This window comes from Ptychodera flava, unplaced genomic scaffold (genome assembly GCF_041260155.1).
Source record: "Ptychodera flava strain L36383 unplaced genomic scaffold, AS_Pfla_20210202 Scaffold_116__1_contigs__length_214205_pilon, whole genome shotgun sequence".
NCBI lineage: Eukaryota > Metazoa > Hemichordata > Enteropneusta > Ptychoderidae > Ptychodera > Ptychodera flava.
In genome coordinates this window covers 70,079-95,515 of record NW_027248298.1, presented here as the reverse complement: position 1 = coordinate 95,515, position 25,437 = coordinate 70,079, and the positions used below count along the sequence as shown (strand labels likewise).

Here is a 25,437-nt window from a genome sequence, read left to right as displayed (position 1 = left end):
TGGGACCACGCACTGAAGTCATGGTGCGGCTTCAATTACGTACATTTCCTGTGTTTCGATATTTTTCTCAATGCTCACCAAGCATTGCAGGGGCAATCGCTATTGTTATGCAAATTAGTACCAATGAATTCTGCGTGAATAAATTACCCGCATAAAAAGTCCCTACCCTAGTGTAACTCCAATATAGAAACGTTAGGAGAGTGTATTTGGTCGTTAAACTTGGTAAAATTCCTTTTAGATAATAAGGAAACTATTAAAAGATGTTAAAACAATGGGAAACTGGAGTTCCCTTGACAGCATCGTAAGGAAAATGACACGTTTTTCCAGCACTTTCTTGATTCTCTGACCCTGGTCACCCCGTCCTCTAAATAGAATAGTCTCACTAAGGTCGGCCATGTTGATCAGCAGCGGGCATGATGTCTTTTGTTTCAAGTGGTTTCAAGGGGTTTTTGGACGCTGAAATTTCACAAAAATGTCACTTCTGTATTCAGAGATTGTACAATCAATTTCTTTGGACGTGTAAGTCGATTTTGAAAGCAATAGAAGATCAAATGGTGTTGAAAAAAAATCGTGCATAAAATTAGCATAAATTAAGCATCCACTGCAGATGGGTCCCCTTGATTTACAGCCGTCTTGTGTTGCCGAACCGGTGGCTCGTACTCGAATAGTGCAATAAAGGCAAGTGAATGACCTTTGGTAACTTTACTGGCATGTTTTGTGAACTGTTTTGCGGTCAAATTTTATTTTCTCATGATCAAAAACGGAACGTGTACAAGCTTATACGCACCCACCATGGTCATTCAACAGCCACAGTACAGTATAGGCATGGCAGTTCATTATGGCAATATGATGCAGGTGGTGGTGTTGTACGTCAGGCATCGGTAAGGGTACGTGGGTATTGAATGAAAACTACGTATTTGAAACATGGTATCTCAATCTCTCAACTATTTTAACTTGTACACAAACACCGTTGCTTCAAAATTGTTGCATCAGGTATTGACTATGGCGGTGTTTACCACACTGACAAAAACTTCGGCCGTGTTCAAACATACACACAAACGTACCGATACATGGGGCATTGTTTGTACTTTTGTTACTATCATTGACAAAATGCACAATGGTAGAAGTGTTAAAAAGGAACTTTTTATTGTGTATTTTTTCTGTAAGAAAGACACCTGTCAATCATTAGCACAAGTCAATGACGCATTGCAAGCCAGCTGGTGTGAATTTCAGCATGCATTGTTTCATGATGGGCTCAGAGAAGGGGTGCGGCTTCTATTATGGTACAATTCAAAAACCCCAAATGGGCAAACAATGAGCCAAGACAATGTTTCAAAGTCAGGGTGCGGCTTCAATTAGAGGTGCGGCCTCAATTGGGAATTTTACGGTAGTTGTTTGAGAATGAAATTTTCTGACCACAAATGGCAAAAATTGCCCCCAAAAATAAAATTGCAGATTTCATCATAATTTCAAACAATCAAATTTAGTTCATCTATAGAAACCTGTATACCAAATTTCAAAGCTGTTAGACCAGTACTTTTTGAAAAACACATTTTTTGACCAAAAATGGGAAAAATTGCCCTAAAAATTCAAAATTGCAGATTTCATCATTATTTCAATAAATATCATTTACTTCATCTATAGAAACCTGTATACCAAATTTCAAAGCTGTTAGACCAGTACTTTTTGAAAAACACATTTTTTGACCAAAAATGGCAAAAATTGCCCCAAAAATACAAAATTACAGATTTCATCATTATTTCAATATATATTACTTAGCTCATCTGTAGTAACCTGTATACCAAATTTCAAAGCTATCAGACCAGTACTTTTTGAGAAACACACTTTTTGACCAAAAATGGCAAAAATTGCCCCAAAATTACAAAATTGCAGATTTCATCATAATTTCAATAAATATCATTAAGGTGATCTGTAGGAACCTGTATACCAAATTGCAAAGCTATCAGATGGGTAGTTTTGGAAATACACATTTTTTGACCAAAAATGGAAAAAATTGCCCCAAAATTACAAAATTGCAGATTTCATCATAATTTCAATAAATATCATTTAGTTCATCTGTAGAAATCTGTATACCAAATTTCAAAGCTATCAGATGAGTAGTTTTGGAAATACACATTTTTTGACCAAAAATGGCAAAAATTGCCCCAAAAATACAAATTACAGATTTCATCAGAAATTCAATATATATACTAAGTTCATCTATAGCAACCTGTATACCAAATTTCAAAACTATCAGAGTAGTACTTTTTGAAAAAAACATTTTTGACCAAAATGGCAAAAATTGCCTTAAAAATGGAAATTTGCATATTTCTGCACAATTTGAACAAATCTGAAATAGATCATCCCTAGGGACATATGTACCAAATATCAAAGCTATCTGACCTGGTACTTTTGAAGAAGAAGATTTTAAAGATTTTTTTACCAAAAATGACAAAAATTGCCTTAAAATACAAATATGCAAATTTCACCATGATTTGAACAAATCTGACTGAAGTCATCCTAAGTAAACTGCATATCAAATTTCAAAGCAATCGGACAAGCGGTTTGAGAGAAGAAGATTTTTTTACCAAAAACACCAAAAAATGCCCCAAAAATACAAATATGCAAATTTCACCACGATTTGAAGAAACGTAAGTGAGGTCACCCCAAGTGAACTGCATATAAAATTTCAAAGCAATCGGACTTGCGGTTTCAGAGGAGAAGGCAATTGTTGACGGACGACGGACGACGGACGACGACGGACGACGACAGACGACGACGGAAAATCAACCTATTTGATAAGCTCCGCGTCGCTGACAGCGGAGCTAAAAAGATGAACTAAAACTTCAATAACATTGTCATTTTTAAGCACTTCATATGGAATGTTATCAATACCACTTGCTTTCCTATTTTTACCCTTTAATACGGCACATTTAACTTCAGCAAAATTGAAATTTTTATTCAATGTTGATTTTGTTCATATAACGGGTCAGATAAATTATTCTCTAACACAGACTTATGATGTTTCATATCACTATAAAAATGCTCATCAAACTGATCCCTAGCGTCACTGGTTTGTGAATATAAAGCAGAAAAATCTCTCTTCCAAGAACCTAATACAAAATTCGAGTCAGTAATAACATTATGTCGTCATTATAAACTTCCATGGGTATGGAATTCTTAACCGTTTTACTGGGTCCCAAACGCTCAACATACTCCCAAAAGCGTGTAGGATTCGCAGTACAAATTTCCTCAATTTCCATTTGAAGACCAAGTTTAAATTTACGTTCATGAGATCGCAACCGTTTATCAAATGTATTTCGGGCAATCTTAAATTGTGTTCTAAGGTAAGAATACTGTGCATTCCCAACCTCATGCTTCTTACATTTAAGAAAATCCTTTTCTTTGTCTCGCATATTTTCCACAATACTTTTAACTCTTCATTCCAGTAAGGTATGTGAAACTTATGACGGTTTCGAGTTTTCTTAGTACAATCGAAATATGGGATAGACTCATTCATGTAAGTAATTATGAAGTCACATAGCGATGAGTAAACCAAGTCCTGGTTAATTTGTGTTTCAATATTACTCTCAATACGTTCAATCAGTAACAGAAGGGCACGTCTCGTTGTCTCTGACTGCATAAAATTCTGCGGGATACAGTCTAGTCGATATTTCCTTTGTACAGCTGATTTATCTGAAGTACCATCCATTGCGTTATTTGACACTGTTACATTTAAGTCTGTGGTTGGTCTAGCCAATAGCTCAAAAGTGAGCAGTGAATGATCCGGAATTCTGGATCTGTCATTTAAATACTGTATACAGATTATGTTGTTCAATAAAAGTTGACATTCTCTGCACGGTAAAATTCTTACAAGAACTAGTTGACTCGTATGGAATGGCAAAGTAGTCAACAACGGCTTTTCACGTGTTGAAACAGATGTAAAGTCATTACATTCATTATCATAACGCCCATTCATAATATGCATTCTAGCATCGATCAAATATTCCGCAAAAGAACGACCATGTTGATTAACATATGTATCAATCACCTGTCGAGATGGAATGCCATCATCAACACCAGCTATTGTATCTGGTAACGCGCCAATACGCGCGTTTAAATCACCACAGATGATTATCGTGTCAACATCATCTAAAATATACAATTCACTCAATAAGAATCCAAAAAAGTTAGACGAATCTCTTCCCCAAGGGGAATTTTCGGGTGGAAGATAGCAAGTAAAAAACAACAAAAGCAAAGTCAGTGAATCTATTAACAAATTTTAGACCAAGAATACCATCATAATTACAACTCTCGACAGACACTATAAATTCTTCATGAAGATTATTATTCACCAAAATACCAACCCCACCAAATGATCTAGTAGCATTGACATGAGACTGCCGTCTATTGTTACCAAACCATTGGTAACCATCAACAGAAATAGAAGCGTTTGCTGAAAGATGGGTTTCATTAACACTGATAATATCGGCTTTATGTGCTTTCACGATTCTGTTCTCAATCGTTATTGCTTCGGTCCAGCCACAAACATTCAAATGTGCTATTTTAAGGGAAGGATCAGTGTTTCGTTGGGCTTGGTGTTCTACCTAGTCATCATTATCTTCATTTTCCGTTATTTGTCGACGATCTCCTGAAGCTGTCCAATCACGCTGTTTTTTGACAATGCGACCACTGCCAGTTATACGAAAGTCCGAACCGTTTGGCAGTTCATTGAGTAGGGTACGCGAATTTAGTTCCAATAAACGCTCTATATGTGACTTGCTTGCCCGCAGGAACACTTTTTGATACTTGGCAATTTTCTTCAATTCCTGCTTACGCCTCAGAATCTCAATTTTCTGTTCAAGCGTTTCCATAGCAAATTAACAAGCCCAGGGGAGCCTGGGCGTCGGGAACGCAGACGGGCTACTTTTACAACTTGAACCTGTGGTAGATCACTCAACTTACTCAATATATCATCAACTACGTGCATTAAATTTTCATCCATTTCTTCCGGAATATTCGATGCAATAATGCAGAGGTCATTGTTATTCAGCGGGTTTACCTCAGCCGCACCTCCATTGTTCCTCAGCTCTTGTTGTCCATAAATTATATTGCTGTCTGATAATCACTAAGAAATCACATTTTATAATTCACTATTTAAAGACCTACTTACTTTAACATGATCAAATTTCATGGAATATTCTGGAATTTTCCGCCTGGTTGTAACTTGTTTGAAAATAGGTGGCACTACGCTAGAATCTTCTTCACCCCAGAATGTATACTGACAGAATACAAAGTTGGCTAGACTCGGTGGAAGTCCAGATGCTTGGGATATCCTAAACTATCAACAGATAAAATAGAAAAGTTCACAAATATTGAATAAAGCTAAATTATAACACAAACAGTCATGGCATGCATAAATATTTTTGATATTATAATTATCTGAGTTTACCAGTGATTGAGTTAAAATGTTAATTTGTAAACATATCAAAACTGAGCAGTTCCTCTTGTTTTCTGTCTTTATTTAAAGGGCCTATGACATGCTCCATACAACCAAATGTAAAATCACTCTTTGGGTCTTGCATTGCGTTTCACCCCTTGTCCAGATAAAAGGCAAACAAAAGTTACCGGTGGGCGTGTACCCCTAGCCCAACTCGTTCGATTTTTTTCGGCTTTTCGAAGTTGAGCCGACGACTTATCTTAATATGGGCAAACAGTCTTTCACACCTTCACAATCTCATGTCCGTAAGAGTGTGAGGCAAGGGCTTCCTTTGCTCAGAATGTACACCGGCGCGCAACGCACAGGAGAACATTGTAAGCTTCGTGTTTAGTTTGCTATAGTGACATGGTCTTTTCAGGAGATTACCAACGGTCACATGTCGCGTACTGCCGATCGCCTCGCCGATCGAGTAAATTAAAATGACTGAAATTAAAATGACTTGTCAGGGTATCTGATTAGGTGTACTATGCTTTTGTGTCAAATATGGGAAATTTCATCGGGAAACATTTGCGAGCCAGGAAGCTTCCCGTCTCTACACAATTGTGAACGGTGAAGACGGCGATTCAAAATGGCAACCCGACAATGCGGCGACAAGCTTTCTTTGTTTTTCTTCATCAAAACATGTACAAAATAGGCCTAACACATCATTTTTTGCTGGGTTTGTTTGCTCTGAAAATGCATGGGAACATGGGTCGATTGCACCATTTGTCTCGTGCTCCAAGGAAATGATAGTTCTGTCAAAGGTCGACGTCCAACACAGCTACACTCAGAGTGATAGTTTTCAGAAAGGGTAGTGAATTTCACCCAACCAAAGTCGCTTCATAAATGATGAGCTCTACAAATTCTTATTACCATACTCACGGTCCCTCATTTTGTGGAGGGACCGTGCCATACCTTTTGTGTTTATCGTCAAAGTGTTAACACGACGGAAGTGGTATATAGTGGGTCAAGTTGCAAAATTTTTGACCCCGTGTTGAGTGCGGAGTAATCGGACTGCTATCGCAATAATAGGACGTCGTATTTGGAAAGTGAGTAGGGGCTAAATGTTGATAATTTGAAACTTCAAAACCCAATTTTTATTTTCAATGTGTTTAAAAAACTGAATGTAAATATTTGGTGATAATTAGTTACGTTTAATATACAACATAACCATATTTCGACGTGTTTGGCGCTTACCTATGTGCTGTCTCTGTGTGTTGCTTTCGGCACCATTTTATCATATGGTCTGGCTAACATTGCTGAATTTGTATAGCCCGAAATAGCTTCTACTAAGCAAACTATCAAAAATAGTGGCAATGTCACTGTTCGCTCCCATATAGTTATCAAAACAAGCCAACAATTGTATGAAACATGGACATACATACAGACAGACTGACATACACAGACTGGCACAGAGTGATGACATTGGCCCTCGAGTGTGCCTTGGCCCATGGAGAGTGATAAAGATATAACAAATAGCTGAATGTAATGATAAAATAGTTAAATATAGGCGAACAGGCACTCAGGGTGAATTTGTTACAGCAATTTGATTAGTTTCTTTTCCTTTTCTACTTCTGTGATAATTTTTAAGACAATCAATCTGCAAGGCAGTTTATGTATTGACAAATATGTTATCTTTTACAAGCACACAGCAAACATTTTGCCCATACTATAGGGAAAAGTAACCCTCCCTTATCAAGGGTTGTTTTCTTCCAGAACAACTGCTGCATCCACATCTGGAACAACTTACAAACTTAATCAATTTCACAAGGATGATGACACAAGAAATTAAGTGAAGAAATTTAACTGTGATGAACTTGACTATTCCTTTTAAATCCTTACCTAACTTGACTAATATACACTGCATGGGTTAATTGCCTGCAAAAAAGGCATCAGAGGTGGAGCATTTGATAAAGGGGGCGGTGTGCATGAGATATACAATGAGCAGATGACAGGAAGTGTGTCAACTATTTACAACCTTGATACTCTTAAACATTGGACAAATTTTGGAATATATTTGTTGGAAACCAAACCTGCTAAAGTCACCTCAGCTATGTTTTCTAATGATTTTTTTTACCTCATTTCAACACCAAATACAGTTTACCATATCAAATGCTTACTAAATCACCACATTATATACTCTTAGTTCCAGTAGGTATAAAATTACCGAAAACAATCTTAAAAATACAAAATGAAAGATATCCCTGTAAAATTGACAGTTTTGCAAAGTTGCCCCAAAAATTCAAAATTTCAACCCTAGGAACCCGGTTACTAAATATCAAAGCAATCAGACTGGTAAATTTTGAGAAACAAATTTTTTGACCAAAAATGTCAAAAATTGCCCCCAAAATACACAATAGCAGATTTCATCCTAATTTCAATATACATGTATCTTATTAACATAAACCCTAGGAACCTGTACTATAAAAGCTATCAGATCAGTTTAAGAGAAAAATTTTTTTGACCAAAAAAGGCAAAAATTGCCCCCAAAATAAAAATTGCCAGTTTCAACCTAACTTCAATACATTATATCGAGATAAATCTTAGATACCTGTATACCAAATATCAAAGCTATCAGATCAGTACTTTTGGATAAAAAATTGCTACTGAGTTTTAGCCATTTGCAGGATTTTTCTTTTTTCGCCCTCATTTGCATATTTTTGGCACTGACATGTTCATTTGAACAAATTCACATCTCCAGCCCTAGGTGCACCTGTACACCAAATACTAAGACGGCAGCCTTTGCGGTTTAGGAGTTTTTGATCTGGACGGACTAACAGACATACATACATACACACAGACGCCATTTTGCCACCTTATAAGAATACCTCCCATTTGCATATATACATATGCATATACGGGAGCTAAAAACGGGACAGCAGTATCACTTCACTTAATATGAGGTCACACAACTTGTAAAACGCTATCATTACAGAGTGAAGTGAGTCCGACGAACAGAATGTGATTGCATGTCCGATAACTGAGGTCGTCCGAAAACTGCACACTGAGTGTACTGTAGGCCTACTGCAGCTACAACATGCAATGCATTGAATCGAAACACTCAGGCGCGGGATTGCTCCACTTTTTTATAAAATAAATTAAACCGTGAAAATTCAAACTAAGACTGATACTGTCTTATTTCATACAAAGAAATGAAAGTAGGCTTGTCGTACTGTCAAATCTGTCCCGAGCATTCCATTGCTTTGTCCACTCGCGCTTTGTCCTTCAGAGTCAGAATCTGACTCTGATTTGGAACCACTCGTCCCGGATGCCTGGGGTTGCCTATGCGCCTTTAAGCTAATTCCCCTCGAAATCACTTTCTGAATTCTGGTCAACACTGTTCTCGCTGGAAGCAACTTGATAAGTCCCTGCAGCTGGACCGCCGGTGTGGCTTCCTTGCCAGTGTTTACTGGGCGTCTGTGAGCACTGTTTATATAGCTGACTTTGTTTGTGGTCTAATTTATACAAGGACCGCTAAATACACTTTCGTGACAATAGCGTAGTACAAATGACGTCAATTCTACCTGTTGGTCAATATGCAAATACCGCTGCCTGGCTCGGGTGCGAAGAGGCCCCCTGATCACCAAGCAAGAAAAGGGAGTCAAATTTTGCCCTTCGCGCACATCTTTCTGAACTGACACAATATGCAATCCATAGACAGGTCCCCTAGCTGAGTTTTTGAAGGGAAAAAATAAAAACTTTGGAAATCATGTCATAGGCCCTTTAAGCAATAATGTACCCCTTCCCAGCAAACATTGCATGACATAATGTACAAGACGAAGCCACATACATTAGGGAGTACAAAGTTTTGATGAGTCTATTATGGACTGGGAGAGGGTACCGTATTGCTAGTAGTTCATAGTTTTGACGATGCTGGTGAATTTGTAGATGTAGAAACATCTTGGGTCACAATGTTGGATAATCAGATACATTATCAGTAATAATTTGAGGGTATAAAGTCAAAAATTCACTGGTATTGACAAAGATATAATATAATTGTCATCGTTGTCCTGGAAAAATATTTTAAAATGAGCAAATTACAAACTTGACTGTGCAAACTTCTCTTCCACTGCGTTTGAAAACTTTCCTAACAGCTAGTACATAACACAGACAGCTGTATTTTAAACAGGTGGGCCTTGTGAGTACTTACCCTACACGGGTGGGGGGAGGTTGAGGGGCCACCATGTTAAGTACTTACCCTACACAGATGGGGGAGGTTGAGGGGCCACCATGGTTAGTACTTACCCTACACAGGTGGAGGTTGGGGAGATTGAGGGGGCCGCCATGGTAAGTACTTACTCAGCACAGGTGGGGGTGGGGCATTAAGGGGGCCGCCATGTTAAATACTTACCCTACACGTAAGTTGTGATCCTAATGACAAACCCTCTGGTTCCACATCACCTAAGACTTCATAACCTCCACTGTCAGTGCTAGTGTCTGAATCTGGACTACGGTCTAATAATGGACCACTGATACGCTGTAATTCAATGTGAAGTTGGCCAGATACCTATCACAGAAAATATTCACAGCAAAGAGGTTAAGATTTACCTTAAAGTTTGAAGAAATTTTGTAAATATGGATGAAAAAATTCAAAGGCACAGATATTGCCATGCTATTATCTGAGTTTTCAATACAAAATATTGTTGTAAGAAATTTTAACTTATGAAAAATGACACTTCATTATATTGTGAAGAGCAATAACAGGCTTCAACGTATTAAGCGCCATAGTACAGTTCGAGGTCCAAATACAATTTGCCGATGTTATTTTTTACAATATATATGATTTTTATACATCATTTTACATCTCACTTTTACGTTATTACGACTGACCATCTTGTCATTTTTGAAAATTGTGGGTGGATTGTAAGGAATTTTCCTGGACTTTCCAAGAGGCTTAAAATTCAAGGACTTTGTAGCTCTGTACTGCCTCATCTTTGCCTCATACTTACCTCTCCTTGTTGGTTGATTATTGGCACAGCATAAGACAATTTCACATCATGAAACAAAACTTCCAGGAAAATGTTAGCAACTCCAATCAAATTGTGATTCTCTTGAGTTTCATAGAAAGGATCTCCACTTATCGGAACACCGGTATCCTAGCAACATGAAATAATATTTGAAATTAGGAAATATAGTTAGAAAGTTAAAATCAGTACCTTGGTGAACACAATCAATAAAATTACTGAGTTGAAACTATCTCAGAATTAATATTGGTACAATAGCAACAAAGTGATGTATTTGTCACTGAGAGGAATTCAAACACGTATCACAGGAAACTAAAACTAAGTTGGACTCAGTATCCTAGCAACAAAACACAAATGCTTCTCATTAGTTTAGAAGACAGAAGTAAATGGTCAAAGAAATCTATATATCTGTCCCTTCATATCACGGCTTTGCTGTATTATGGAAGTCAGGACAAGTGTAAAATGACTGGGAAATGCTAGGTAGGAGGGGGAAACGCGTAAAATCACTACAAAAATTGAGCCAGAATTACATCAGACTAAAGATTCAGTTGCTTTGCCATGTTATGCCATCTCTGACACTAACCATGACTGACGGCATAGTGTTGAATATCTGTTCTCCAACAAAATATTGTTTGAACCAATTATAAAGCATGGCTAAGTTTATTGACACCATATTTGGGCAAGAAGACCACCCACATGGCTCCAAGAATGAATTATAACACCTCTTGTTAATATGATATTGGTCAAATTGGGCTAAACCTTATATTGTGTGTTTTAGAAGCCTGCTGTGCTAGTTGCGTGCGGTACTTTATTTCTTTACGTTCATCGCAGTCAACTTACACTGTGCCTTAAACCCTTTCAACACCATGGTTTGGCCCAAACCCATTGTAATCAATGGTGAATGTGGACCTGTTTACTAAGAATTGGGGTGAACAGAATAAGTCCTGGTTGAGGTTGGAGTTTGTGGAGACCATTTTCATAATTGATGTTTTCAGTCTAGATTCACACGTGATGGAAACATGTACAATACCATCATTGATTCTAGCAAATTACAGAATGATCTCATATCTGAATCTAATATCGTTGAAAGTAATATACAAAATTGTAAATTGATCATAGTATTTGATTAGGTTTGTGGAAAGTTTGTATAAAAACTCTACATCTGTTGGAAAGTGGTCAATCACATTGTTTTACTCTCAGATGTACAAACATTATGCAATAGTGAAAGCAGACAAAACTACACATTGCATTTACTGGCTGGTGTGAAATCTCAACAACTTTTTTCCAATAATTAAAGCAAACAGTGAAATCTACGACAGAAATTGACAAAGCATCAGAATGATAACACTATGTTTCTCACCTTGAGTGGAAGACCACGTTCTTTTGATCTTCATACATATCTCTCATATCAATAATTTTATTTTCTAATTTTTCCATGGCCCAGATCTGTGTACCTTTTCCTTTCCGTTTCACTTGTATGGCTGGTTCACTTACAATAGCACCTCTCTGATGATGTCAGTTTTAATGATCATTACATTCTAGGGTCAAAAGTCATATCAAAATGTCATAAAACCTGTACGGGAATGTAACATCTTAATTTTGATATGATGTGAAACATACTGACAATGGATTTTAAAATATGTACATTTGACACTTTGGTCATTCTAATGTAAAGTGTGTACACTGAATGGTAAGTAAATAATATTTATGTTGATGTTGACCGGCAACCAGTAGTTTTGAATGTTTTATACATCTTTAGGTCTTTGAACATGATGCATCTTTCTGATAAAATGTGAATATAAGTCGACTAGACTAATTTTATAAGAGCTTAAAGCCCCAGTATTTGTAACTTTTAACAATTTTTTTCATATTTTTGATTAAAATGACATCCTCAGTATGTGAAAGTAGACCATAATTATTACTGAATCGCATGGTTTGCATGCCCAGCCCGCCTCACGATTAACAGTAAAAGGAGTGAAAAATGACTTCTTGTCCGGACCAGAAGTCAGCTTTGTTGACACACGAAACGAAACGTAATCACACCGCCGCGCATGCTCAACCACATCTACGCAAGTTTTACTGTGGCGTCCGTAGAAACCATACGCTCTTCGAAAAGGTCTGGTCCATCGAAACTGGAGACTCACCTAAAAACGCGTTAACGTTGGGTGAAATACCGGAAAGATATAAATATGTAAGTGTTTACAGATTGTTCCGACTATAATGAGCCGTGCAAACAAACGTCTTGAACAGCTAAACTAACGACGGAGGCAGTCGATTGTAAGCTTCATGCAAGGCACTGCACGTTGTGACCGATGGTACGGAGATCAAGTTTGCTGAGTGAATTGAGAGAGAAAAACATACATGAATAAAAATTCAACACTTCACCATTGTAATCATTGAACTAGTCGTTTCTTCCATTATGGAGTACAATGAAAATTTCGTTGAAAATAAATGACGGGACTGATTCTGCTCCGTCTACTCAAACGAAGTTTTGTGTACGGCCAGGCTACGCTGCAGGGAACACAGCCTATCAACTTCGCTTACCGTTGCCGTACGGCGTAATTGAAAACACTCAGAAAGGAAAAATTATACCTTGAATGCAGTACAAAAGTTTTACTTATTAAATTTAAAAGTATTTCAAAATAATATCTAACGTAACGGGTATCTAATCCTCACAAGGACTACAGTAGTACAACAAGTATCGGCTAGCTGCGATGCGATGGAAGTTCGAACACAAGAGAGATCCCGGCCTCACTGCAAAGTCGTCCCCTGCGCACCCGGCCCGACAGCAAACTAACCTCTTGGTTTGATTCTGTTGTTTATATTTTTGTATAAAATTCATGATACATATCTGACTTTCACAACTGTACAATTTGCTCAGGCTGTAGTCTACAGACGATCGGAGGGAGCTAAGGCAGGCCCCAAATTTGCATGGACAATGCCCGGGACAATTATAGACGCAGCTCGATGAGAAAGTCATTCACATAGGCCTAAACCTAAATGAAGTGATCAATACAAAACTTTTAAACATCACTGGTTCTGAAAATTTATGATCAACGGTTCTAACCTACGGAATTTACACTGCGACGTTGTTTTTTGTGTGTTTGGCCAGCTACTAGACCTGTAAGGCTGTACTACATGGAGGTAGTAGACTGTACAAGTGCAGCGGGGCCGAGATTGGTGTGGGGCCTGCAGCAAGGTAAAATTGACAGCGTCCATTGCAGAATGCCCGCGTGTTATCCTATCTCGTTTGGGAGGAAATTTACCGCTGTATCCAGAATGCCTTTTTACCAGTATAAAAGCCCAGTAACTGATGCATCAAGAGCCAAGAGTCTGTAAATTTCTTAGCAGTAGCTCCATCGTTTTTTTCTAAATTTTCGCTGAGATACAGCCGTGCGTATACTGGTCCCGATCGTTCTTACTCGGGCGTTCACAGCTGTTTAGGGAGCCGTCATTATTTACGATCTGGGGATCGGAGGAATTACATTAGAAACTCCGAAATTTTGAGTCGCACCCCAGCCAACCATGATGACTTTGAGTAACCCCCTCTCTAACAGAAAGTTTGGCTTCCCTTACCTGAGCCCATGTAATAATATGTAAAAGCTCACCTAATAAGCAGTCTCCGACCATATAGTATTGTTAAATTTGGATGGGTAGCATATCATTATAGTATGGTAAATGTCCAAGTGGTTGTTGAACTCAAGTCAAATAAAATATACACTTCTATGATAATATAAAGGATGAATTCACAACAGTTCAGTTTTGTCCTAGATCCTGTGCACTTATAGTGATATCTGTCGAGAACATTTCTCCATGACCCAGCCTCCCCTTCCAACCCTGGTAACGACTGCAGAAAACTACTGTGTGACATCATCATCACCACTGTTGATCCTCATCTTTAATGTCGCTGGTGCCATTGAGTACATAAACCACGATATCATTCTCATCGTCACTATCTTCTCTTTCATAATGAGTATTGCTAGTAGTAGCACCTTCTTGTAGTTTTTCGCCTTGCTTCATCTAGTTGATATTTATTTGTACTGTTAGAGTACTTATTTTGTTTTTATTTAATATGTATCAGAGTAAAATATATATAATCAACTAATCATTATGTCATTGAGGACAGAGTAAGACAAAGAAAAAACATTTTGAGCACCCCCTTACAACTTTCAATTTTTGAATGACCCCCAGGTTGTAAATACTGACGGTTCCCTTACTTGCTGCCAAAGGCCATCGCGTTCACTGCATTCGACAGGCAACCATACACTGCCAAACTATGTTGCTTCGATTTCGCAATCACCTTGCCCCTAAAGCGACAATCAGCTGTAATTTATTACTTCAAGTTACTCAATTTTGATAGCTATTTGCCTAAAGAAGTGAGCAAAGTGTATATAGTGTCGTCTTGATTTTACATCGGTACCCGGAGCTCGAAGTGACCAACTGCAGGGTTCGCATCGGTGCACTGCCGACTGCAGTTTGAATAATCCGTATATAACGCACACGGTACCAGAATAGAATGTTAGCCTCCTCTGCCAAAGTTCTGTATCCTCTGAAACACAGTAGCAGTACGTATTTGAACGGAGAAGAACAAAATAAAACCATTCGCAGGTCATTCAGCCGGCGACCATGGGCGATTACCCGGGCAGTGTGGCGTGGTATGGCAAGGCCCCAGGAATGTTGCAGGCTCGATGATGTCATCAGTATCGGCGTTCTCGATCACGTGCACAGCCTACAAATTGTCAACAAACCCGCGCGGCAATCCAACTCGATCGGGCAATATTTAGCGTTTGTATGTCACTACAGGAGCACAAATTTGGCTTATTTCTTTACTGAACAACATTTCACGATGGATGTAAGAGAATAATATGTAATTTCAACAACAAAAAAATTATTTGTATGTTCATGGATTTTATCTTGATACTTATCTTAGGACTACTGAGTGAATATGTCAATGAATTAATAAAGTTCTGATATGAAAGTTTTGATTAAAGATTGCTGGTTTGAGTCTTATCAGTCTTGCTGTTTGTCCTTTTTATCTAAACAATTGTTAAAGGCGGAGCCTCCCTTTAAAAGGACACCAAGGTATGGTGGCGTGTATTGTGTAAGTGGACACCAAACAGGCAACACGTGGGTAAACGCTCCACAAAATGCCACTTTTTAGTTTTCCCCAGCCGCAAAAAACACAGACAGACTGCCAAGCGGTCAGCGTGAAGTTGCTGCCAATCGAACTCTGTGGTTATATTCAAAGTCTAACACGACTGGAAGACAATTTTTTAGGAAATTCGAGCGTTTGTGGTGGGGAATCAATGACCGTTGGCGATTTGAACCGACCGTCAATCAAAAGCTTGCATAAACTCTGTTTGCAGGATTAGCAAAATGTGACAAAAGGTTGAGATCAGTTTGTGTAATTAATGTTATAGAAATCAAACGTCATACTGGCCAAGCATTTGACTGGGAGAAGTCCACTAATGCGAGAACCTGGGACTGAAAATGCGGCTTTATGTTACTGGTATCGCAATGCCCTAAACTGATATATATTCTGTGGCATGTCTTTGGATGATGTGAAAGTTTCAACCAACCTTTCTGTTTGGAGTAAGATTGGATGCCGGGATCTGTAAAGTAACATGGAATTCCGTCTGTTTTTCCATCTCTTCCGCAAGGAAATTAGCCTCTCTGACCATTGCATTGGCTTTCACAACCTCTTCTCTGAGTTTGGACAGACTTTGCCTAAAGACATCATCTCTCTCTTCTTCCCATTGCTGGTACCGTGTTTGCATATTGATAGCATTGCTGTTTCCAGACTGTGGACTCAACTGTGCAATGTCAAATCTGTCTAGTTGTTGTCTTTGATTTGGTGTTAGTTATTTCGCAGCATTTCTAGTTGTCTCTCATACATATTTTTCTGTCTTTCAAGAGCCTTGTCTTTGTCTTCTCTGTGTTGGCTTTCAAGATTTTTCATTGCATTTTGTATTGGATCTGAGAACGTTTGGGGAAACAAAACGATTATTATAAAATTTGATGTATGTATAATGTGACCAGTAAACAGAATGTACTGGTGGAAGTAACCAAGAACTATCTACCGGTACTATGTTATACTCTCTGTGATTGGTTGATGTTTGTATGATGTAACCAATACACAGACAGTACTAATGGAAGTAGCCAACAACTATCTTTATAGAAATGTAATACTCTCTGTAATTGATTCAGAAGTCTCTGACATAATGTTTATATCATGCACTCATGGCTTGGCTGAAGCAACAGGTGGTTCACAGTAATACACGGTTGGCCACACAATCAATAGCATTAATGCTTTACTTGTATCAGAAACACTGCCAACTTGGCAAAAATCATTTTAAGTGTTCCATTTAAGACATATATTACCATGAAATGTTTATGAGTGGATTATTTTGCCCACATGGATCAGACCTGGTAATAAGCAGAGTCCGTAAATAACTCACCATTGCTAAGTTCTTTCATAACAACTTCACTCTGTGCGAAGTCAAAGTCTGCTGGAACTTCAGATTCTGGAGTGTTAGCACCACTGGAACCTGTAAGAGTGTTACAGTGACAATCAGGGTTTTTGATGTTATAAGAATCTACATCATTAATGTTTAATGAATTGCAATAAAATAATGAACATTGTGTACAGTTTGGGAGACTGACTAATCTAAGCCATAAATGCATTAACAATGTTAAAATATATAAAAAAGTTCAAAATCGGTTCTTGCCAATATCTTCCAATGGTACTGCCTATGTAAAATTGAACAATGACAACTTTCCACAACAAATTTGAAAAATCTCTGTGTAGTTTCTTAACACTGATGCCTTATTTGAACAGATCTAAACAGGTAAGTGGAATATAATAGCAATCTATTTATAATATCTCTACAATGGTGGCACAATCTATCATAATATCTCTACTAAAATGGCACAATCTATTCATAATATCTCCACATGCCAAATCAACATATTCTTCATTGGATCTCCCCTCCTCTGCTACCCTCCTTTCATCCTCATGGCCCTAATCCAACAAAATTTGTCACAATGTCTATCTTACCTGCTCCAGGTGGACGAGGACAATTTATCCTGAAAAAATGGTTATTGCCCCAAAGTATCCTGTCACCGTGACGAAGTGCAGTCTTGGTTTCGATATGAGAGCCATTTACACACGTTCTGCAGAATATAAAAAAAGAGTTAATATTCTATGAAGTTTTAAAACTGTTGATAGATCTGAACAAAACAGATATTTTCAATTCAACAACACTGAAATCTAATTTCCATATTTATTATGTTTATAGGTTTCTCAAACTATCATCAGAATTTGACAAAAAAACTTTAGAAACCTGATAGTCACATTCTGCAGTATTAGCAATTAATGGACTGGAGTAAAATCAAGAAGTGATACCACTACAAAACATGAAAGAGCATACCTAGACTGGTCACTGACGTTAACAGACTGTGTATCACAACGTGACGGAATTCTTGAAACTCTTTCAGTTTTATCACAACGTGTCAATGACGCACATAATTAATTGCAAAGGACAACATGTTTTATGTAAATGTTTCAACAAAGAGGACTATGACTAACAAGTCATCGTTGATGACACAGTCCCCACTTGTTAATCAGTATTTTGATTACAGGTCCTCAATGTCCTCTTCATTAGGTTTGTGATAAAAATACTTTTGAATGAATTCGCTTGATACATGTCTGAGTTATGGTTCAGGACATGAAAAAAATCGTAACAAAATGGTCGCACAGTGGCCATATTGGATCGCATCACAAAACAAATTGATGTGCATAGCTATGACATTGGTCGATGTCCTTGTACCAACTTTGAATAAAATTGGTCAAAACATGCGGATATGCCTGAGAAATGGCTCTGTACATGAAAAAATCGTAATAAAATGGCCGCCTGGCGGCCATATTGGATCGTATCACAAAACAGATTGACGTGCATATGTATGACATAGGTCAATGTCCTTCTTGTACCAACTTTGAATAAATCGGTTGAGATATGCCTGAGTGGAAAAATCGTAATAAAATGGCTGCACAGCGGCCATTTTGGATCGTATCACAAAACAAATTGCCGTGCACAGCTATGACATTTGTCAATAAGCTTGTACCAACTTTGAATAAAATCTGTTGAAACGTGCCTGAGTTATGGCTCTGTACATGAAAAAATCGTAATAAAATGGCCGCCTGGTGGCCATATTGGATCGTATCACAAAACAAATTAACATGCATATCTATGACATTGGTCAATGTCCTTGTACCAACTCTGAATAAAATCGGTCAAAACATGCCTGAGTAATGGCTCTGTACATGAAAAAATCGTAATAAAATGGCCGCCTGGCGGCCATATTGGATCGTATCACAAAACAAATTGATGTGCATATCTATGACATTGGTCAATGTCCTTGTACCAACTCTGAATAAAATCGGTCCAAACATGCCTGAGTAATGGCTCTGTACATGAAAAAATCGTAATAAAATGGCCGCCTGGCGGCCATATTGGATCGTATCACAAAACAAATTGACGTGCATCTGTATGACATTGGTCAATGTCCTTGTACCAACTTTGAATAAAATCGGTTGGAACATGCCTGAGTTATGGCTCTGTACATGAAAAAATCGTAATAAAATGGCCGCCTGGCGGCCATATTGGATCGTATCACAAAACAAATTGACGTGCATCTGTATGCCATATGAAGTAATCCTTGTATCAAGTTTGAATGAAATCGCTCCAGGCATCTCAGAGATATCTGCGTGAACGGACGGACGGACGCACGCACGCACGCACGCACGGACGCACGCACGCACGCACGGACATGACCAAACCTATAAGTCCCCCCGGACGGTGTCCGTGGGGACTAAAAAAATCAATGAGAGTGCTCCGCCAGCAAACTCAATGTTGAAAGGAACACTTCAAGGTCATATTGATTACTGCTTTGTGATAATTAAAAGTGGTTTTTTGTTTATAGTAACATTTGTGGCGGTGAAAAACTCTACACTCTTTACAATCTTCTGTCTTTTTTAACTTAATATTGTTTCAATTGCAAATGAATACTTATATGGGAAAAGGACAAAAAACTTTTGCTAAATACATTTTCAAGTTCTAGAGATGAGTATGCCAATGATAGATGACCTTACTCTTCTCTGCTGGCTGATAGCTTACTTGGACTTAAACCTTTCTGCTACACTCATGAAAATTGAGCATTTCTTTTTTATCATAAAGTTACACAATGAATGATAGCCAGTTTGAAATTGCATATACCAGTAAATTTGAGTGAATTTGCTTCTTTAATCCACATATTTGTGTGATGACTCTCAATTTTCATTCCTATAAAAGATTAATTTGTCACTTTCTTGAGCTTGGTATGTCCAAGTTTTTCAAAGTTAAATTTTCAAGACGCAAAGAACGTTGCAGTTAACCCTTTTCCTGCCAGACAGTAGTAAGACTATTACCTCCCCATCAGCCAAGTCAGTAAAAAGCGGTATTGAGTCCAAACATGACGTATTTTCACCCGCTTGGCTTGGTATGTTATAGCATCTTTAGTCCAAAAAAATCAAGTTTTCAGTATTTATGTTTTCAACAGCCTTCAAATGTACAGTATTATGTTAAAATACACCATATGGAATATGTTGTGTTTCATTAATTTTAACCATCTTGACCTGATGGTGAAATATGGACTTGGCAGGGAAAGGGTTAATCTTGAACTCTATGAAATGAACAATCACACAGTACAATAAATTACCCAGAGTTCCCTTTGATTGGTACACTTCAAGGTTGCCAGTTTAATGACTTTTTCTGTTTTACATATTTGCATATTTGCTGAGAAGGATCCCAATAATTATCTAATTATATCTGATAAAAAAATGTTTAGATATATGGTAAAAGTTCTAAAATTGCCGTAAAATACCTACAAAAGTCATGGTCCGTGCCACAAATGCCAAACTTTTTGGAAGCAAGTTCTGACTCATTGAAGTAATCATTCTACATAAAAAGCTGACATGTGTATGTCCTTTGTCAAATCAAATGGAAAAAAATCAAAACTGTTTTGTTTTACAGTACAGGTGCAAGTAGTCTCCTACTGTTTCCTTACACTACTGTATTCTGTATGACTGAGGTCATAGTGGCTGGAAAAGTTTATAAACAATCCTATATCCTCTCTTTGTAAAAAAATCTTTGTTCAAATCATTCTAATTGGAACTAGTCTGTGAATTTGTCTAAAACTGAAAGACATGCCAGTGCTTCACTGAGGAATATTTGAGGGGAAAAAAATCAAAATGAATGATGGTATATTTTCAGTACTGTGTCAAAACCTGCACATCTTTCATTGGTGCTATGTACAGCTTTAATTATTTTGTCTAAGTATACAGAAGATCACTCAGCTCTTCTCTCGAAACCTGTTCATCCCTATTGCCCTGTAAACTGGTCCACACTCACCATTGATAGCAAAAGTTTTGGGCCTAACAATTGTGGTGAAAGGATGAAATGTGGCCAAACACATACACCATATACCTATAACTTAAAGAGCTAATTTCTAAGAGAAGGGTCAAAGTTCACGTCTTACCTTGCATTTGCCATTGGTGTCAGATAAACTTCATATTCATTGTCAATGTCAATGACACAGTGTTCTGGCATTATTCCAAGTCCACTGAGTTGAATGTCAGGATTTGATGGTGCATCAGGTCGACCAACCAATGTGTGATCCTAAAATTTATGGAGATCAATGTAGAAATTGTAAAGTCCTGATTTTCTTGATCTTTTATCCATATTTTTCATTTATTCTGTCGTCCAACAGGTGAACCCACATTACAGGATGAGATACCCACTACCCATAACCTAACAGAGCAATGAGGAGTAAAGTGCCTTGTTCAAGGACACAGCACGGTGCTGGAGTCTTGAACTCACCATCTTGTGATCATAAGTCTGTTACTCTGGACTTACTGTGTTCAAACTCACCACAGATAATAGTGAATCCAGTACTGTAACAATTATCCCATAATACTTCATTTTTAACATGCTTTATTCAACCAGTTTACTTATAACATTTATAACTAAACACCAAACACTTCTGCAGTTACAGAAATGAGAAGTATCATACAAAACTCATTATTTTCAATTACAGTTCAGTTAACCTTTGAGCGCCAAAGTCAATTTTTGTCGCCTATATCAAAATATACACCATGCAAGTTTTTTCTAATTTTTGCTAAAATTTTGATAAAAATCTGAAGCCAATAAAATGTGATTTTCATTTGGTTCAAATTGTAAAAAATTACAGAAAAATTCATAAAATTGGTAAAATGTTGCACACTATAATTTTGGTGGGAAAAATTACAGCGCTCAAAGGGTTAATCATATTCTCACCTTGAGGTAGTAGACCAGTAGTTCATTAAGTGCAGGATCTGCGTTCAGATTGACAAGAAAACATTTTTCTTTTTCCACTTTGATGCCACGTGTCTGTACTGAAATTCCCATCTTCTCTAAGTCTTGCTGGTTTTCCTGTCAAAACAAAATTGTGAACATTTTTATGAGCAACAACAGCATAAATAATTGACTCATCCACTTGCAAACACGATCTTTCACTAAATATCAAAACTGTCAAAAATATCCTGAGCAAACATAATCTCATCACTGTAATAAACTTGGAGTAACTAAAGTGTAAAAATACTCATGAATTTTTTCTAATGTATTAATACATAGCATCAACAAGCATAGGTATTCCACTCAACAGAAAAATTATCCCATCACAAAATTGAAACTCAACACCCCATTTAACCACTAAATCATCCTTATTAACATCACTTTATAATCCAGTCAATCAACATAAAAGCTATCAAACAATCAAGCCAACAGACACACAGTAAGCGAGGCTACCCACAATGCCCCTGGATTTGTTCACACACACATTTTTTGCTAAAGGCTTTTTCAATTTTATCAGTTTCTTAACAATTTTTAACTTACAATTTAAGTTCAAGATTATTTGTTAAAACTATGTTCCAAAATTATTGATTATGTTTAAAATTCAAGAGTAAATTGAATGAGAAGTCGATGTTTAGAGGTGCTAAAAATTGCACACTTTTCAAGATAAAGTTATCAGCAACTAAGATGGTCTCATCATACCACCTGTCAGACATGCAAATTTCCTTTGTTACGAACATTAAAAAAAATCAATACCCTTTCTTTTGCCAACACAGATGCAACTTATTCCCTTAGTTTCCTTGAAAATATTGTGTATGGCTGTCAAAATTCTGTGTTGACAAAATTACAAAATTGCTATCTCCTCCGCGGAAAAGGGGTTGATCTTCTCATTATTCACAGTGGGAAATCAGAAAATTATGATTATCAGAACTATGTTGCCAGAATTTTGAAATATGGACCGAGTTGTTCTGTGTACAGAAGAAATTTGCTTCAGTTCATTGAGTGATCTCCGTGTGTACAGATCATGGAGAATTGTGGGTAGCCTCACTTACTGTGAGACACACAACCATACAAATTACCATGCCATACAAAGAGACATACAACCAATCCCCATCTGATAATCACACCAACAAACATGTAATCCATCAAAAAACCAACCAGTTACCTGGTTAAATAGTGGTACCTCCAGACTTAAAATAACTATAACATATCAACTTCAAATCAGTAACTACACTAAAACAAATAGAACCATAAAGTTGACTGAAACCAAATACAGGGTTCATACACTTCAAGTAAATCAAAATTCCAGGACTTTCCAGGAGTTTTTTGCCATTTTCCAGGAGTATTTGTGGTTGAAAAATGCCATTTTCCAGGAGTGTTTGCACGATAAAGCTTGCAATTTTAATAAGCATCATACACTAATTTTTTCTAAAGTTTTCATTGTCCACAAAACTTCAGCCCATAAGACATCATTTTGCTGACAAATGCAGTCAATGACGAGTTGACAGGTTTTGACGGTGACGACATCTTGAATAACATCCCTGACAACTGAGAGAGTCGAGAGTGTGGCGTTGGGAAAGATAAACTCGGGGAAGGCTTAGAATTAGTCGATGACTTTACATTTGATGAAGATCGGGCAAAGAAATCATTAATTTGTGATTTACTTGCTCCTGTTTTTTTCCTACCAGAGCTCGATGTTTTGCTCCTTTAGCATGGCTTTTCATAGCCCCGCGTACAATGTTGTGTGTTCTCGGCGTTATGAAGCCTCCCACTACAGCCCTGCTAAGGTCCATAGACATGCGGTACCAATTTGGACCGCACACGAAAAACTATTTTTCTAACTACTTTCGGCTGAAATCAACTCGATTCCAATCTACCGTATGCCTACCCGAATAACTCAACCGCTCACAGACTGTAAAAGAACTGTTCGCATGACGTCCAAAACCATTAGTTTGCTGGCGATGCACGGTCAAGGATAGCCCTGCGTATGATGCTGTGTGTTCCGCTACAGCTAATCGCCCCGGGCGATTAGCTGTAGCGGAACACACAGCATCGTACGTAGGGCTACCGTAGGTCAAGGGCCCAAAGGCCAGCGATATCTGGCATGAAGGTACCGAATGGCGAGCCACAGAAACACGGAGCATCATACGCAGGGCTAGGCTTTTCGATACATCGAAAGTCTTTTCACAAAGTTTGCATCATGCCGGGAATTTATCTTGTGCCCGCTCCAGCCATCCTATGTACTCGGGCTGTTTAAACCAATGATCGCTGAATAAACACTTTCCAGGAGGCATTACTGTGACTGATGACCCGAACAAACTTAAAATTTCAACACGGTCCCTCCACAAGCAACTCATGCCCACTTCGATGTCACTGTACGTGCGTGCAAAACCATGGACAATCGAATACACAATATGATCTCGCCCACGCTAGTGCAAGAGTACCCCTTTACGACATTATAAGAAACATTACTACGCTTTCCAAATTTTGTCTCAGGAGGGCTCCCCACCTGTCGCAAAACAACTTTTCGCATTTTACGATTTTGACGTTCGACAATTATACTGTTTGACATTCGCCTTTACGATCTGGCCGTTCTCGACCGTGTGCGATCGTAACTAGCGATTTTCCAGGAGTTTCCAGGAGTAAATTTGATTTTCCAGGAGTTTCCAGGACTTTCCAGGAGTGGTTTTAAATTCAAGGACTTTCCAGGACTTTCCAGGAGCGTACGAACCCTGAAATACTGCCAGCAATATCTTACCTGAATGATTCTTTCCGTATTCTGCAATTTTTCTTCCCAAGTCACTGTCATTTTTTCATCAATTTTTCAGATTCTACAAGCTGTTCCTTCAGCGTGTCGGCTTTCATACTCTGAAGCAATGAAATAGACACAATTTTATCAAATCAATAATTTCAAGCAGTCCGCATAGTATTGTATACATAAGTATAACATAAATAAGACAATACCTTACATCAAACTGCATAAACTGAATCTATATTTCGGAAGTCAGTAAAATCATGACATTTTTAGTTATTAATCTACAACAGCAAAGCAAGGCATGAAATGTCACAGTATTATGTCTGCACATACAGATAAGTAGAAACCAGACACAATTACATCATACTGCATCACTGTACTAGCTAATCTTACCTCTGCTACCTTCAGTTGTTTCTTCAATGAATCAACTTCATCTCTGAGCTCTCTATAATCTATGTGAAAAACCAAAACCTGTATTATTCTTTCTAAAGTACATTAATTAACAATTACTACAGTTTGTTTTTCAAAGATCAGTATACTTACATGTAGTTGGTATGGCAGCTCTCACAGTTCAGATTAAAGAAAGAGTAATTGCCACTTCATGTCTCTTATGGGAATCAAAAACCAGCATCAAGATGAAATTAGTCAATATCAAACATTATTTGCAGTAAAGATGAGTCAATGAAGCATCACATTTGCCAAGAGAAAGTAAATATTGACCAATACCTAACCCCAAGTGACACAATATTGCCCTAAAAGTAGATATTGTTGACTTTACATTTAGTAAATATTGGCAGATATCTAACCATGCAT

At 37.7% G+C, this 25,437-nt stretch overlaps 1 protein-coding gene and 1 pseudogene across 1 annotated transcript in view; both read right to left on the bottom strand.

Annotated features, from left to right (window-relative positions):
• The window catches only part of LOC139126672 (kinesin-like protein KIF13A), a 24,239-nt gene extending 8,019 nt beyond the window's left edge, over positions 1 to 16,220 (bottom strand). The window contains exons 1-4 of the mRNA XM_070692728.1: positions 16,023 to 16,220; positions 10,429 to 10,575; positions 9,831 to 9,986; positions 5,174 to 5,341 (exon numbers count right to left, since the gene is read on the bottom strand). Of these exons, the coding sequence (XP_070548829.1) occupies positions 5,174 to 5,341; positions 9,831 to 9,986; positions 10,429 to 10,575; positions 16,023 to 16,220 (669 nt within the window). The remainder of the gene's footprint in view (positions 1 to 5,173; positions 5,342 to 9,830; positions 9,987 to 10,428; positions 10,576 to 16,022) is intronic.
• LOC139126671 (kinesin-like protein KIF13A) lies at positions 10,437 to 25,437 on the bottom strand (annotated as a pseudogene).